Here is a 15180-nt window from a genome sequence, read left to right as displayed (position 1 = left end):
AATATTTTTTTCAGTTCAGTTCTACACTTGCCCCTTCCGAAGTTATGTTTTCCGTACGCATCTGACACTGCATGTGTATTATTGGCTATCATGCATCTATGAGTGACTTATGGCGCTGCCTCACGCGAAACAACATGCCAAGAAGTGGACTTGATCTGTTTTAAAGGAGTTAGCTTTGTAATATATCACTTGTTTTAACTCACCTTAGAAATAATAATATATCCCTCCTTTTCGCAAGGAGAGCTTTGTATGAAACGTTCTTATTGAGTTATGAGTTATCTGCAGTACTATATTATTATGAAATTCAGTCTTATTCTTAAAACAACGATACAATTAATAATTTATTAAGTTGTAATATGAAAAGTTGTAATTATAATCATATATGATTATTTGGGTATAATAATATTAAAAAAAAACTGATAATTCATAGCCAAACTAACCAAAATATTATATCTTTATACCATAGCATTTGAAATAATTACCAAAAATTTTGTAGAAACAAAACGGTGATTTTTTTAATAATTAATGATTGGTAAAAATTGCACTGAAATTTGATACTCATATATTGTATATAATCTGTATTTCAATTGTTTGATTTCCGTGGAAAAGAGTTATAAAATTTGATACAATTGGTTGAGTCAAGTATGGTCGCCTTCATCCCAATATATCCCTCCTACCTCAAATCCTCAGTATTGTCGCAAATCCAGGCGCAACTCAGTTATGAGTCATCAGTCGACCGTTATTAATAAATAAACTTTAGTTACTTCAAGATAACGAGCGCATCTAGGCTTGTTTCAGCTTGGCCGTCGTTAACGAGTAATTCAAAGCGTATACAGAGTGAGATTAAAAAAATTAAGTGCAGATCATGAGGGTGTACAGTATAACCCTCGTGTAAACTATAATTCTATTCGAGTCTCTGTGCAAACCCGGTAAATGAAGTAAACCCAAGTATACCGTGCGAGTGCCTACTAGGACGTGTTAGCATGCGCCAGGTACCAGCTGCAGCCAGACAGCTGAACATTAATAAGGTTAGTACCTGGACTCACTACCGTATAACTACCCCCCCCCCCCCCAACATCCACATCCACCATCACAATCATACATAAATTACAGTCCACTATAAAAAGCGCCGCCAGACGTGATATTTTAATATTTGGTTACGAATAAAATTACATGTTGATGGATTGACCTGAGAACGATGAGTGATTAATGTATGATCCGACTTGGTCGTATTGGTTTTATTTGTTAATTCGGTAGAATGATTTTTGTGTTGTCACCTGACAGTTCAAATCCATTTAATTACAGTCTTTAAAATCAGAGCACAATAGTAAAATGACTTTCAGCTGATTTAATTATGAGTCGTAGATTTTTTCAGTTTCGCTTTCACGTAATGAAGCTTCATCTGTATATAAGAAGAATTTTCTTAAACATCGTTAGAAATGTATGCTATTACACTACAGATGAATACCCGTATGTAGTTTTACCATCTGACTAGGCAAGAGCACTAAGTCAGCGGTCTAAGGCGTCGGAAATATCGCGAAGTAACATACATTAGGTCATGTAGCAGATGCGGCCGGCAAGAATTATTGTACCGGCAGGAATATAAATATGTAATTTCATGTCGACAGTCGGAAAATGTTACGAATCGGATGCAGAGTGCGACCGCGGCGCGATGTTACGTTTGTACAGGTCTCACTGCTCCACGGGTGTACTCTACGCGGCTTGCAGATGGGAGATGAAAAAAATAACAGAAATCGCCAAGCAGGTAATAGATATTACAATATGTAAACATTTAAATATATATACATAGTTTATACGTCTTTGAAAACGGTTCCATATTATGGTATGGTAGAGTCATAGACTATAGATACATCTAGACGCCACCCGGTGCATTGCTAAATGAAGCTGCGTGCCGTGCGTTTGGTTTGTGGGCGAGCGAACGCATTCGTCTACAAATGTTCGAGACCATAGACCATTTCGCTAGTGCTCGCCCAAAGTGCTCGCACTAGACGCTCAGAATTAAAATATAATTTTCTATTTTTTACGTTATATAGTATTTTTAAGCGGTCAAAATGCAACCATTAGGTAAAGATATCCATAATTTAAGTTATTTTAAAGAAACACTAGGTCACTGATATTGAAATATATAATAATATACAAATAAATTATCACGAACATGTATCAACTTACCTATGAAACGTAATACCATCTTCTTTCTTATCAGTACGGCTACCATATTTTAATACAACACACAGAACCATCTTTCCTACTTAATTAACTAAAAATATTTACCACTGACTTTATGTTCAACACAAAAAATAGCAATTTAGCAACACGAGCTACGACGCTACGTGAAGCGATTCACCACGATTTGTCGGCGATACTTTTGGAAACTAACTCAAACATTATGTAGACCTTTTATCTTACTCTAGCGCGTGTCGCAGAGATTATAAGGGTGCCGAATACTTTCTCACTCGCACTCATGCATCGTTTTTGTTCAGGCCTTGGGTAGAGTATTTTTTAATAGCAGGCTATTAGCAACTAATCAGCGATTAAAGTGCGTGTAAAGTGCGAGGTGCGAGGGAAGGGGGTGTAAAATAAGTCAGAATATTGTCAACGCATGTAGGTACTACACAAGTGAGGTATCTGCGGCTCCTTTTCAATAAAATCTGTCTAAAATACTTACATATACAAAGGACGGTTAACGATTTCTAAAAGTTAAAGTCGTTAGAAGTGTAAATGGCAAATATATAAAATAATTACTGAATGTAACCGTTTTATTTCTCAACCCCTAAGCCCAAGATGTATTTACGTTCAAACATATTTTCCATTCAACATTCAACTCGATGCGGAATGTCTGGGACTCACGATTGTACTCGGTCAAAACCAAATGCCGCCTATCCGACGCTTGCATTCTGACGGTGCTGCTTTATGGTAGCAAATCATGGCACCTTACGAAGGCTCAGAGCAACCGTATATTGAGCTTCGAAAACAGATGTTTGCGACGAATGCTGTGTGTGCGGCGGTATGACTTTAGAAGCAACGAGGAGATAAGAGAACGCACCAAGCAACCTCTCATCACGCTGAAAGTGAAAAGGCGACGTTGGACCTGGCTCGGCCATGTGCTGCGGATACCAGAAGAGAACTTCAACCTGGCTTGACTGTTCTTCAAGCCGACCGGATTCCTACGTCCTGGAAGGCCGCTAAATACAATCTACAGAGTGTATACGGTGGAGCTACGGGATGCTGGTTTGACCTAGATTGAAGCAAGAAGAATTGCGAGGGACAGGGACTCTTGGAGGCGCCGCGTGGTGTCCATATGCTCCAGTTAAGATAACATTGATTTCAGCCACGTTTTTGCTACAATAATTTAAAACTAGTTAAAGTATAGCTATATCTAATCTATTTAATATAGGTATAATAATAATGTTTCAATGAGATGAATGAAAATGAAACGGTGGTTGAAAATTTCATGCAAATATACATACAATTCTTGGTTATGCACTTCTGGGGTTGCCATCGTTTGTTGAACATGGTTGACTGTTAAAAGGACGACATTTTAAGACTGGAAAGGTGGAGTCATTTTCCTGGATATTGTGGGAAATAATTGAAATAGCGCAGGGTGAGATGCCTCGCTCCAGATAACCGATCGTTTCCTCGTTGCAGTTTTGATTTGTTACGGGCGATATCAAGTATATTATTATTAGAGCGAAATGAACTCCGCGCAATATTGCCTGCAAAAAGCTCGTATGTACGTAATAAAGTGAATATCTACATTTGATTTCCTACTTGTAACTATCGAACTGGTACTAAGAAACTAATGCTTAGCTTTAGTCTAGAGATAACATATAAACAATATCGATTACAATATACCTAAGTATTTCTACATATTACGAAATACCTTTGACTTATAAGGCAGCCGACATAAAAATTAACATGTAATGTTTTGTTATTAAAAGAACAACTCAAAGTAGGCTGAGGCTCAAGAATCGGTATATAAAATAATAAACGACAGTGGTATATAAAAATGTACTAAATAAAATAGTGCAAGGTTGCTGGGTATTTGAAATCCTAATCAACCTCCCTCCCTAAATCCAAAACCATATTATTGATGATTTCAATGTTAATATTATAACTTACTGAAAATTTTATTGAATTTTACTAGTATTAGTAAAAAGGGTAAAACATTTTCTCATATTCACTTCGGAATTGCACTGACTAATAGCTATTTTCTCATATTTACCTTTAGTTTACTCGGTATGAATATTTATGTACATCCCATCAATCTCAACATACATACCGTCAATTGACATTTTTTATACGAGATAGACGTAGACGTTAACCCGCTTGATATGAGTGCCATTGATGTGTATCGATTTCGGTTCGTGTGGAACCAGTGGTCACGTATGCATGTGAAACATGGAACGTCGATGTACGAGAAATCCACAAAAATATCAGTAGTGCAACATGGCATGGAAAGGTACATCCGAAAATAACGCAAAATAAACCAATGTATAAGGAGACAGATGTCTTGAAGATCACCAAGAAGGTAAAAAATGCCAATCGATCGGCGAATGAATAACTGTTGGATAAATAACGGCATGTAGTGGTACTTAAGAGGCACTAAACAATCACAAGGACAACCTAAAACACATTGGATCGACGAACTCATAAAGTTCGGTGGATAAACATGACAGCGAAGAACTGCATACTAAGAAAAGAGGAAGAAGCTAGAAGAGGCCTTCATGCAGCAGTAGATCGAAGCCGGCTGATGATTACCATTTTATTGTAACACTTATTTTTCTTAAACGTGTCATGACGGTATGAGCATCTCGAACTTATAATCTGCAATATTAACTCACGTTAATAAATAAATTAAGTGTGAGTAGATTATTTGATTCATTTGGACTTGAAATTATGGAAAATGTTTAAGGCATGCAATATTGTACGCTGTAAGAGTAAGCTTTAGGTACGTCGTTCGGAAAGCTTTTAATATTACAATGCAAGAAATTGCAAAAGCTTTCGATTTATGTTTAGAATACGAATGATACACTGCGTAGCATTGTTTATTCCACTTACTGAAGTTTACCAACTCCAAGATATATATTATAGTGCAAAAGGATAATCGATGCATGTTATAATTGAAAAGTAAACTTTTTGAATAAATAAAAAATCGTTACATATTTCTGACGGTTATATGTAAATTATTGTACTTATTACATATTACACATATATGGTTTAGATATTTTTTTTTTATTAAATTCAATAATTTTACATTGGATTGGTATCAAATAATATCTGATTATAATGCTGTCATTATTATGATAATTGATATGTACGTTGATGGTACGACCTGATACCTACGAGCACCTACTTGCTAACGTACTTGCTGAAGTACTTTTAGAATCATTTAGGATGTTATATAAATATATACGATATGATTGTATTTCTAATTTCTTTACCTACCAATTTTCTCCTGTCTTTCCCTTGTATTCCGGTGTGTTTTATTTAAACATAAATTTAACCTCTCTTATATTATATTATAGGGTCATCTATTTCCAATACAACAGCTAACGGTGAAATGCAATACGTACAACCCCTTAGTCTCTTTATTTTTTTACATCTCTAACTAGACGACACTAACTAAAGCATAAGTTTAACTTTGTAAGTAACATCGAATTCCAAAGTGCCAACTAACTAAACATTGCTAAATACTTATATTGTCTATGAAAAGAATGTTTTGTAATATTGAATCATTAAGGCATGGTCTAAAAAGATCGTGGCTAGGCGATGCGCGGATTGTGCAAATGACGCGTGCCGAACGAAATACAATTTATCATAAAAAATCAACATGCGCGTACATTTAATGTTATGTTTCTTCTTCTTTCTTTTGACCATGTCCGATCCTAATAGGATCATATGGGCCTCCACAGATTGGAGGTTTGTATTAACAGATTTTATTTTTACGAGAAATGGATGTCAGACACTTGCTCAACCTATTAGGACCATACTCATGCACAAATTAAAAAACAATATGTTAACTTGCCAGACCCAGGAATCGAACCTGGGACCCTCGACACTATAGACCGGGGCTTAATCCAGGCGGTCATCTTGGATGTTATGTTTATTGTTATATTACTAATAATAATAGTATATTCATTGGCATGTTTTCTTTTTCAAGTACATACGTAAAGTTTTTTAGTCATATTTACACGATTTAAGGATATATTCATCCGACGCCATGACAAAACAAATCGACGTGCACCCACCTCGACTGTCAGTCTCCGATTGGCGACGAGTGCCAAATTTCGTCGCACCTACTATTGAAAATTATTTGCCGTTTCACTGAAGTACGATCTTAATATTTTTACTGTGGTTATAAACAATATTATTAATTATTTGGACTTACACAATTATTAAATAAATTTCTGTTGCGTAATATTGCTTACGGTATTTGTGGCTTGTTATTTTTAAAATCAATGAAGCCGGAAATTTAACATTATTTAAAATGAGCAATTTATAACGAAATTTGTATGTATTTTAATGTGACAATTTGATCGGTATTTTTACAAACACCTGGTGAAATTAGCCATGGCACGTGTATACTATTTATCACAATATAAAAACTTTTATTTACCAATTTAATGATTCGATTATGAATAGAGCTCGATGATAATGTAATGTTGAAAAATATTATTATGATTTGTGAGTAACTGGCCGGTTACAAATCTACATAGAATTTCCATGCGAGTGTCGTCTGAAGTACGTTACCTACGCTATTCCGATATCTCGCGAGCATCGAACAAGAGTGAATAAGATAAAACGGGCGATAAAAATATCATCGTCATTGTAAGGACTTTAACGCTTTTAGATTGAGATTTAGTGTGTTAGGTCTTCTAGCTTGAATATCAGCTAAAGATTATATTTATACGAGAATTAAAAAAACAAAATGAAAGCTTTCTTTTCGGGGTTATTATAGGTTTATAAACTATTGTGATTCGCATTAATACATTGCATTATAATTTATCTAAAGCAGGTGAGGTACAAAATCACAATAAAGTAATAAGTACCCCGTTTACACATACATGGATTTACTGCTGACAGTACGTATTATCGCGGTCACAATAAAGAAAATGCACGTGTAGTGTTGCAAGATTGCATGGACGAATCAAAAAAGTTTGGAACTTCTGAATTTTCACGCGATAGTTGGGATTTGTTCTATATCTGCGCCCGCGCAGTAGAATGATAGTGGCGAACCTGCTGGTAAAAAAACGAACTACACCACGCTGACTCATTTTGAGGTTAACCGATTTTAACGACCTGTAAATCATGTTCATGTGGTATGTTTATAATAATACAATTGGAATGTTTGTCACGCTGCATGTGTGCTCGTTTGTTCGGTTATAACTAAAAAAAACTACAGGACCAATATTAATGAAATCTTCATATATTATGGAAGACATTATTAGTTCCGACCGAATATACTTGATTCTTGATGTCTAAAAAGAAACTTCACGAAAATAACGGACATGCAACAATATGAAGTGCGCACTAAGAGATTGAGCAATTTATATAGTGGAGACATTTAACCTTGCGAAGATGCGATATTATACTCATATCTTATATTATTATCTAGTGTACAAGAATGACAAGACAGAGTGAATGTGATTATTGTTACGGTTACTGTTCTCGAAAGCACTTATATCGAGCCAATTGCATCGATTTTTCTACCTAGGTGCCGTTCCGAATATGTCTTGTTTTCTGTCAAAACTATTGAAGTCCACGCCAATGTAGTTTATTATTATTTGCCCTCTTTTTCTTTTGGGATATGTGGGTGTGTAATAAAATAAATTTGTAAGTAGCCATTTTTTAAATCAGACGACAATATGTGACTTCTTTGTATGCATCGGAATGTCTTTTAAAATAATTGTTGTTAAATAAACTCGTCTCAGTAATTTCTACTGGAAATTTGGAGGGAAGTATTATATTCATCTCTGTCTAAATACGTTAATTGGAGAGGGAGCAATATATATATCAGGGACGTTTTTTCAAGTTGTATTCGGATATTTTTTGGGGGAACTACGTTTTATTAGAAAGACATACTTATATTATAAAATTTGGTATAGTGATGCATTCAAAAGATAATTCATTTATTGAAACGTCAGTATTGAATTGGAATCAGAAGGATTTAGAATTTATCTGTCATCACCGATGACGTATGGATGGTTAATTCATATTGTAGTATAAATGAATAAAATGGAAGGTCGCACAGGTTTTATTTGTTGCATAAGAACGTATTGAAACGAGTTTTTTAGTGATTAGCGTTTACGTAGGCGCGGATTCGAATGCCATCTCTGATAAATTCACGTGTTGTTTTTTATATGTGTGTAGATCCAGATCCAGACCCCCCAGGAACGAAAAGAATTGGTTTAATATTCTGCGCGACATTTCTAAAAGACAAGAGAGGACGGGTGACATACGGAAGTCATAACTGACATTAAAGATTCTAATAATTTTAACCGTTAGTGAACACTTGTGGATGGGACACGTCGCAATAAGTTGTAGGTGAGCAGTCTTAGTTAAGCCTGCAGCTCAGGAGTTAATCGATAGACTGTGAAGTGCCGCGTGTCTGGGTATGAGGAATGTACCCGGAAACATGCGGATGTAGTAGGCGGGGAGTGGCACCTGCTAGATGGATTTTTTTTTGAAATGCTACTCCTTCCCGCCAAATGATGATTATTGTAAAATAAATGGTAACACATTACTTCATTTAAACGAAATATTTATTCAAAAATCTTTATTTATTGCGAATAACAGGTTACCGCATTGACTTTGAAAATAATCAATAACTAGCACTACAATCGTAATTCGCAATTCAGTGCCCCAGTCTGGCTATATTCGACCTTACGCTAAACGCAAACGCGAGAACGCATTGTTGCATTAATACGGAAATATAATTAGCGCGAAGTTTGATAGTTTTGACAGAAAATGAGACATAGTCGGAATGGGGCCAAACGATGTATCTAAAAAGCTTGATATTATATTAAATGCATGATTTAATACAAATCAGCGCATGTTTAAGGTTAGATTGTTTCACTATAGCGTAAAAATCTACATACATTGCAATAGAAAAACGCATTTTGGAATTCCAGTGTCTAGCTGTTATCCTAACTCGTGTCACTGATTCACCCCATGTTAAAAAGTTCCGTTAAATTAATATTTATAAATATGCATCAAAATATTATTACGTACTCCAAACTTGTCACGACGAGATATATGTTCAGACGTAGTGTACCAGGAAAATGGACTACGTAGAAATCACACTTCAGATGTTAATGTGACATCAAACTATTTTGACTTGCACCTTCTTGATTTTTTTTATGATCAAAGATTTACATAGTTTACCTTTAAGGCGAAACTGATCAAAATCCTTCTCAGTTCCTTTTGGTACCTGTTTACTCAACGAATCCGCAATCATGTCTTTAAAACATTGCAGCGGAGGTCGCTTTGTCATTCGCCTTTAGCAGGTCTTCATCCGATACGAGGATACCCTGGCGTCCTGAACCTCATCACACTCGTATCATTTGGCATTCTCACCGGTCAAGATAAGATGCCTTACATTTTCAATCAATATTGAGCCCCTATGACGGTTTTTTAGCCAAGAAAAATTACTTCTTTGGTGTCGTCTACATTTTCCTGCATATGAGCTTAAGTAAACAAAACAAAAAAAGAAACAAAAATTTTACCACTTTTTAGATATCAGTGTATATTTGTTTATAATGACATATTTAAATTAGAAGATTCTTCGGAAATAAAAAATTACAAGGCGGAGCATATGGACGTTATTTTTTTCTAGATGCCTTTATGGATACCTCGCATTTACTGTCGATGGTTCTTTAAGGACTTTGGTACGCAAACTATTCTAGGAGGAAAATTACATAATGAAAACAATGCCTCTATACGCATCGGAGATTGATAATTTAAATTCGGTCAGGGTCAAGGAAACCACCTTGCAAAAATTCTTTGTAGCGCAAAGCTTTACTAAGAATAGGTGTTAGCCATTTTCTCAAATCATTGGGTATGAAAATAACATTTATAGTACCTCAATGCATATTTGTATTTTTTCTTTCACCGGGCAGTTTCTATAAATCAATTACCTACGTATTGGTTACATAGTTTAGGAAGGTGTGGTTTTTAAGACTGTACTTTTTGTTCAAATACTCTTTTGGGCACCTGCCCGCTGCCTCTTACTTATTTGCCGAGTTGTTTTCAAACAAAACAAAAATCACTTAAAATCAATGTTTACAAAAGACCCCTCTCCTTCCACTGCACTGTTCAAATCTCAAATACAGAGACTTTCAATAAATGGTATCGTGGACTATTTTCTAAAATACTTTTCTATAACAAATTTAAAATATGTAGATACTTGCCTAATTGTGTATTTAATCTATGGTTAAAATCAATCGTTTGAATAAAACTAAGTACCAAATTATATATACTTACATTTTTGGATTCCCGTGGCAAGTATGTGTGAAACATGGCCATTAAACTTTTCTATGTGTTTATTGTTTCTATGTTGTTCCCTTAATGTGTTTATACTTTGATTGATTTTTTAAGTCAGATTGTCAAAGATATGCATTTTTTAAAGATTGTCCTACTCATTGACGAATTTATCGATAATCAAACAATCTGCATAATGGACAGGAGAAGTGGGTATATATCAAAATAAGAACGACAACTAGAGGAGTTGGTACGCTACAATTGTGTGCAAATTCAAATCAAGATACCCTCGGATAGTCTATGATGATGACATACCTGATAATAATTTGATTTTTAATCAGGCGATCACCCTTATGTATTGTCAGTTTAAGACGTCTGCTATACAAAATGTCCTCAATTTGACAATGCAGTCTGCGGTCCCTCCTCTACGCTTGAGTTGTGGTCAAGTGGTTACCACGTTCGACTTTCAAGTGGGGGTCCAACTTCTTAAATCGATTTAGAATGACTGGCCACGAGTATTCTGAAAGCATTAACTCGATCCTGATCCACTTGATGAAGTCAAACAATGTCATATGAAGGAAAAATATGACTATTTAAAAAGTTTTTATTAATTAGTATCACTTATTATAAAATATGTATCTATAATATTAATTGCATTGGAAGATTTTATGAAGTGAAATATAAATAGATTATTTTATTCGAAATTTAAAATCGTCAACAAAAAAATAATCCATGGAGTTTATTTAAAACATATTCTGTCTTATTTTTTCTTCTCGGCGCTATATCTGATGGTGGAATAGGGTCACCTCTTAAGCTAACACCTTTGTCCAGCGCCTACCTAATCTGTAATTTTTCAATTCAAATATTCAACTTAAAACATACAATAACTATATTTTTATATGTGTATCCAGGGAACTCGGATATAATGTGAACTGAAATACCTAACGGGTGTGGAGAAACCGGCAACCGATCTCGAGGAGGATAAACTTAAACATGTATTAAGAATACACTTGTCTTTTATTCTGACATCTGCTTTCGGTTTATGCGCTGACGCTCACTCAATATTGGTGTATTTAAAGGTTGCAACACACTATTGCACGTCTGTGTGTGAAGTGTATTTGGAAATATCCTATCGGAATTCTATTTATTAATCTGTTCTGTGTGTGTATTAATATTCTTGAAGTTCCAAGATGGAATTATAGACCTCTATAATATACAGGCAAATTAACGGTGTTCTTATAAGGCTTTGTTCAACCTATTCGGTTCACGCGTTGGGTCCAAATGCTCGAATTGAAAACGAATTTTATTACAGTCAGTCGTGGAGTTTGAATCAACGATGTGGGAGATATGTCGGGATACGAGGGACTAGGGGAAGTATTCTTCCAGTAGATAGCCCCCCCCGCCTAATAACATTACATAATAATATTTTAAAAATGAAATTGGGTATTGAAAAAGGTAGAACTTTTATCTTTGTAATCGTATAATAATTAGTGGACTCATACATAATATATGACCCATGTGCCAGTTATAAGTATGACATTGTTTGCTGTGAACAAGCAGTTGATTGCTCAATGAAAATGTGTGCTCAGGTGTCGCCCCTGCCCCTCTCTTTTATCATCTTCGTCCGACACTGTCTTCTCCAGTCATAGGTCCTCAAACATTTAAATGCCATTTTCCTCCTTATTGTTTTTTTTTTAATAAGAGGTTATTATAATTGCTATTAGCTATTTGCATAGCTACTGTATTTATTATAAGCAGTGGCGTGCGGTACATAGATGCTATAGATGAGAAGCATACATATCTATAAATATTCGATATATTATTCGCACCACACTCAGTCTTAATCGTCCGTATCATGAGGCCCTACATCTGGATGTGAAGCATCAGTAGTTTTACATGCCTGGTATTGTCTCAGAAGTAGAGATATTTAAGTACTGAGGTCGCCACGCACCTAAGTGTGCTTTGACTGATTCTACATAGACTTTCTAATAAAAAGTGCCAATGGTAGAGAGGAGCATGGTGAACTAACAAAAAACAATAGATTCTAATTAATAATATATACATATTATATATACACTAAGTATACAAAAACAAAACTAAAACAATACGGACGTACAAAACTATGTGAATATCTCTTTTTTAAATGCAACAAAATTGGCATCATGTTGGTCGGTTGACAAGTTCAAGTTCAAAGAGCTTGAAAGCGAAACCTCCGTGGCCAGTCAAAATTGTGTAATTTGTGTTACAAGCGTAAAACAAGTTACTTATATAACCAACCAATTAATAAATAACATAGGTACGTAGATACAGTATGACAAAACTTCAAACATACCACCATTTTTACATTTTTTTTTATTATGGCAACTTACCTACTTCCTTACATTTATAATATTATATTTTACATCATTTTGTATAAGTGTTCTTTTTTTAAAACTATTTATATCTTTCGCATTATGATAATATTAAGAATCTTGTTTTACAATGAATTCGTATGAAGCTTTCTATGTTTAGTCTAAACTAAACTCTTTGAGCATATGCTCAGAGTGTACCTATGCAATTTTTGACCAATTTGGTGTGTGAACCCGTGATCTCAGCTTGCTAGATTACAAAGCTAGTGATATTGGGGTCCAATCTTTAAGCTACGATCTGCCGTGAATAATAACAAAAAATTTGAGTCAGACAATAACGTTTGACAAGATCGATGGGTTAGTTTACGGTCGAATATTGTTTGTAGAGTCCACACGCGCTGCGTGCATATCTTGTTTGCATACGAATTCGAAAGATACAGGTTCGACTACGAGAGACACAGCATATTATTAGGTACTAACGTATGTGTATTGGTTATATTTTCATCTTTGTTTGCAGTTTGATTTTTTTCTAACAGTATATCACATTAATAATACGTTCTAATTTTTGGTAAGTATGTACGACAACTGGAAAATGTTGGTTGGAATGGTGAATTTTTATTATAAATGGTAATTTTTATAATTAAATGGCAAGTATTACTGAAAAACAATGGTACGTATAAGATAACAAGCGGTAAGTAATATAAAAGGAACCAACTCTCAACAAAATATTTATATGATAATGTTATAATCTTTGTGCATTGGTTTTATATAATAAATAATTATGAGTAAGAAATTATTGGAATGATTATACTAAAGGCCACTTTTATGGAGATTACCATCGCCATTTTTAATGATACTATTTTCTATTCTAATATTTTTCTATTCAATATTTTTTATGAATTACACATGAATTTTCGGTACAAGTAGATTTACAGGAAGCCAGGTGGGAACCGCGATAATTTTAATAGCCGATTTTGGCCAAATTTGTGAATTCATGAATTCAAAGATGAAAAACTAACCTAACCTAACCTAACAAATAATCTAGAATATCGGCTAATTTCAAAATTTGTTTGCCACTGGCTTCCTGTAAAACGATAAGAACCGAATTTTCTTATGATGACGTTTTTAACGAATTATTGATAAATACTAGTAGGTACCTACGTCTACTTTAATGATGGTCATATTCTTTAAAGGTTTTTTTAACGTTATTGTCCTTCACACACTGCTTCCTCTCTTTGTCCTAAGAATTATGCTACCATTATTACAGTTAAGCTTGTAAAATTACAACTGGATGAATTTAGAATATTTCACTTACTTATTTCACACGTATCACCGGCCCATCCAGAGGCGCACTTGCAGCAAAACCCCTGGGGCGTTCTCCGACACCTGCCGCCATGTCTGCAGGGGGCTGGGGCGCAGGGGTTCTCGACCACTTCGCAGTTGGCTCCTGAGAAGCCTTCAGCGCACGAACAGCGGTACTGGTCGGGGGCTGTGTTCTCGCAGATTCCGCTGTTGTTGCATGGTTCGTGTGTGCCGCAGTAGTTGAGATCTAAAATTGAAAAAATATATATTACAAATGACGTTTATATATTAATTAACATCCAAGATTATTGGATACAAAGCAAAGATAATTTTGAAGATTCCAGTAAAAATAGTATAGTCTGTTCATTATTTTTATCTAATGTGTGGTTAACTCTAAATACGTGTCAAAAAAAAAATTACCAATAGTAAAAAAAATGATAGCAAGATTATAAAATATTTTTGCTCTATTTAAATAAGTACGTAAAATTTTATCTATTTCTGTATGTCAGATCGAATAAATCTCAAAAGTTTGATTTAGCTGAAAATTAGTACAGATTTTTATCAAAATTATATCAACAATCTTCACTTTTTGGATTTATTCATAACATTAACCAGAAAATATTAAAATCATAACGCCGATTGTAGAGTAAACAGACAATCTTGAATTGAGTTTTCCCAAAAATGTTATTCTCGGACTTAAGATACACTGATTCTTAACAAATAAAGATTTGTTGCTGTTAATAATTTGTAAATTAATAATACATGGCAGCAATATAATATAACTCAGATGTTATTAAAAATTGCAAGCATTTATGAATATAACATAATTTATAATAGTATAATTGTGTAGTATAGATTATTTTAGTCGTAGATCAGTTTTTAAGAAAAATATTTTGACAACACACCTCGAATCGTTAGCACAGATGATAGTCAACATTAGAAATGAGGGAGAATTTTAAGATAGGTTACTATTTTCGGTGGTAATATTAGGAATGGCTTAGTTATTTGCCCAATATATTAAGTTTATACT

General features: G+C 34.5%; 1 protein-coding gene across 1 annotated transcript in view; it reads right to left on the bottom strand.

Moving 5' to 3' along the window:
- Positions 1–15180, bottom strand: part of Ser (protein serrate) — a 477847-nt gene that overhangs the window by 65440 nt on the left and 397227 nt on the right. The window contains exon 7 of the mRNA XM_085948044.1: positions 14164–14397. Within this exon, the coding sequence (XP_085804170.1) occupies positions 14164–14397 (234 nt within the window). The remainder of the gene's footprint in view (positions 1–14163; positions 14398–15180) is intronic.

This window comes from Rhyacophila brunnea, unplaced genomic scaffold, assembly GCF_057557595.1.
Source record: "Rhyacophila brunnea isolate RB1 unplaced genomic scaffold, BYU_Rbru_1.0 scaffold_20, whole genome shotgun sequence".
Lineage (NCBI taxonomy): Eukaryota > Metazoa > Arthropoda > Insecta > Trichoptera > Rhyacophilidae > Rhyacophila > Rhyacophila brunnea.
This window is presented reverse-complemented; position numbering and strand designations above follow the sequence as displayed.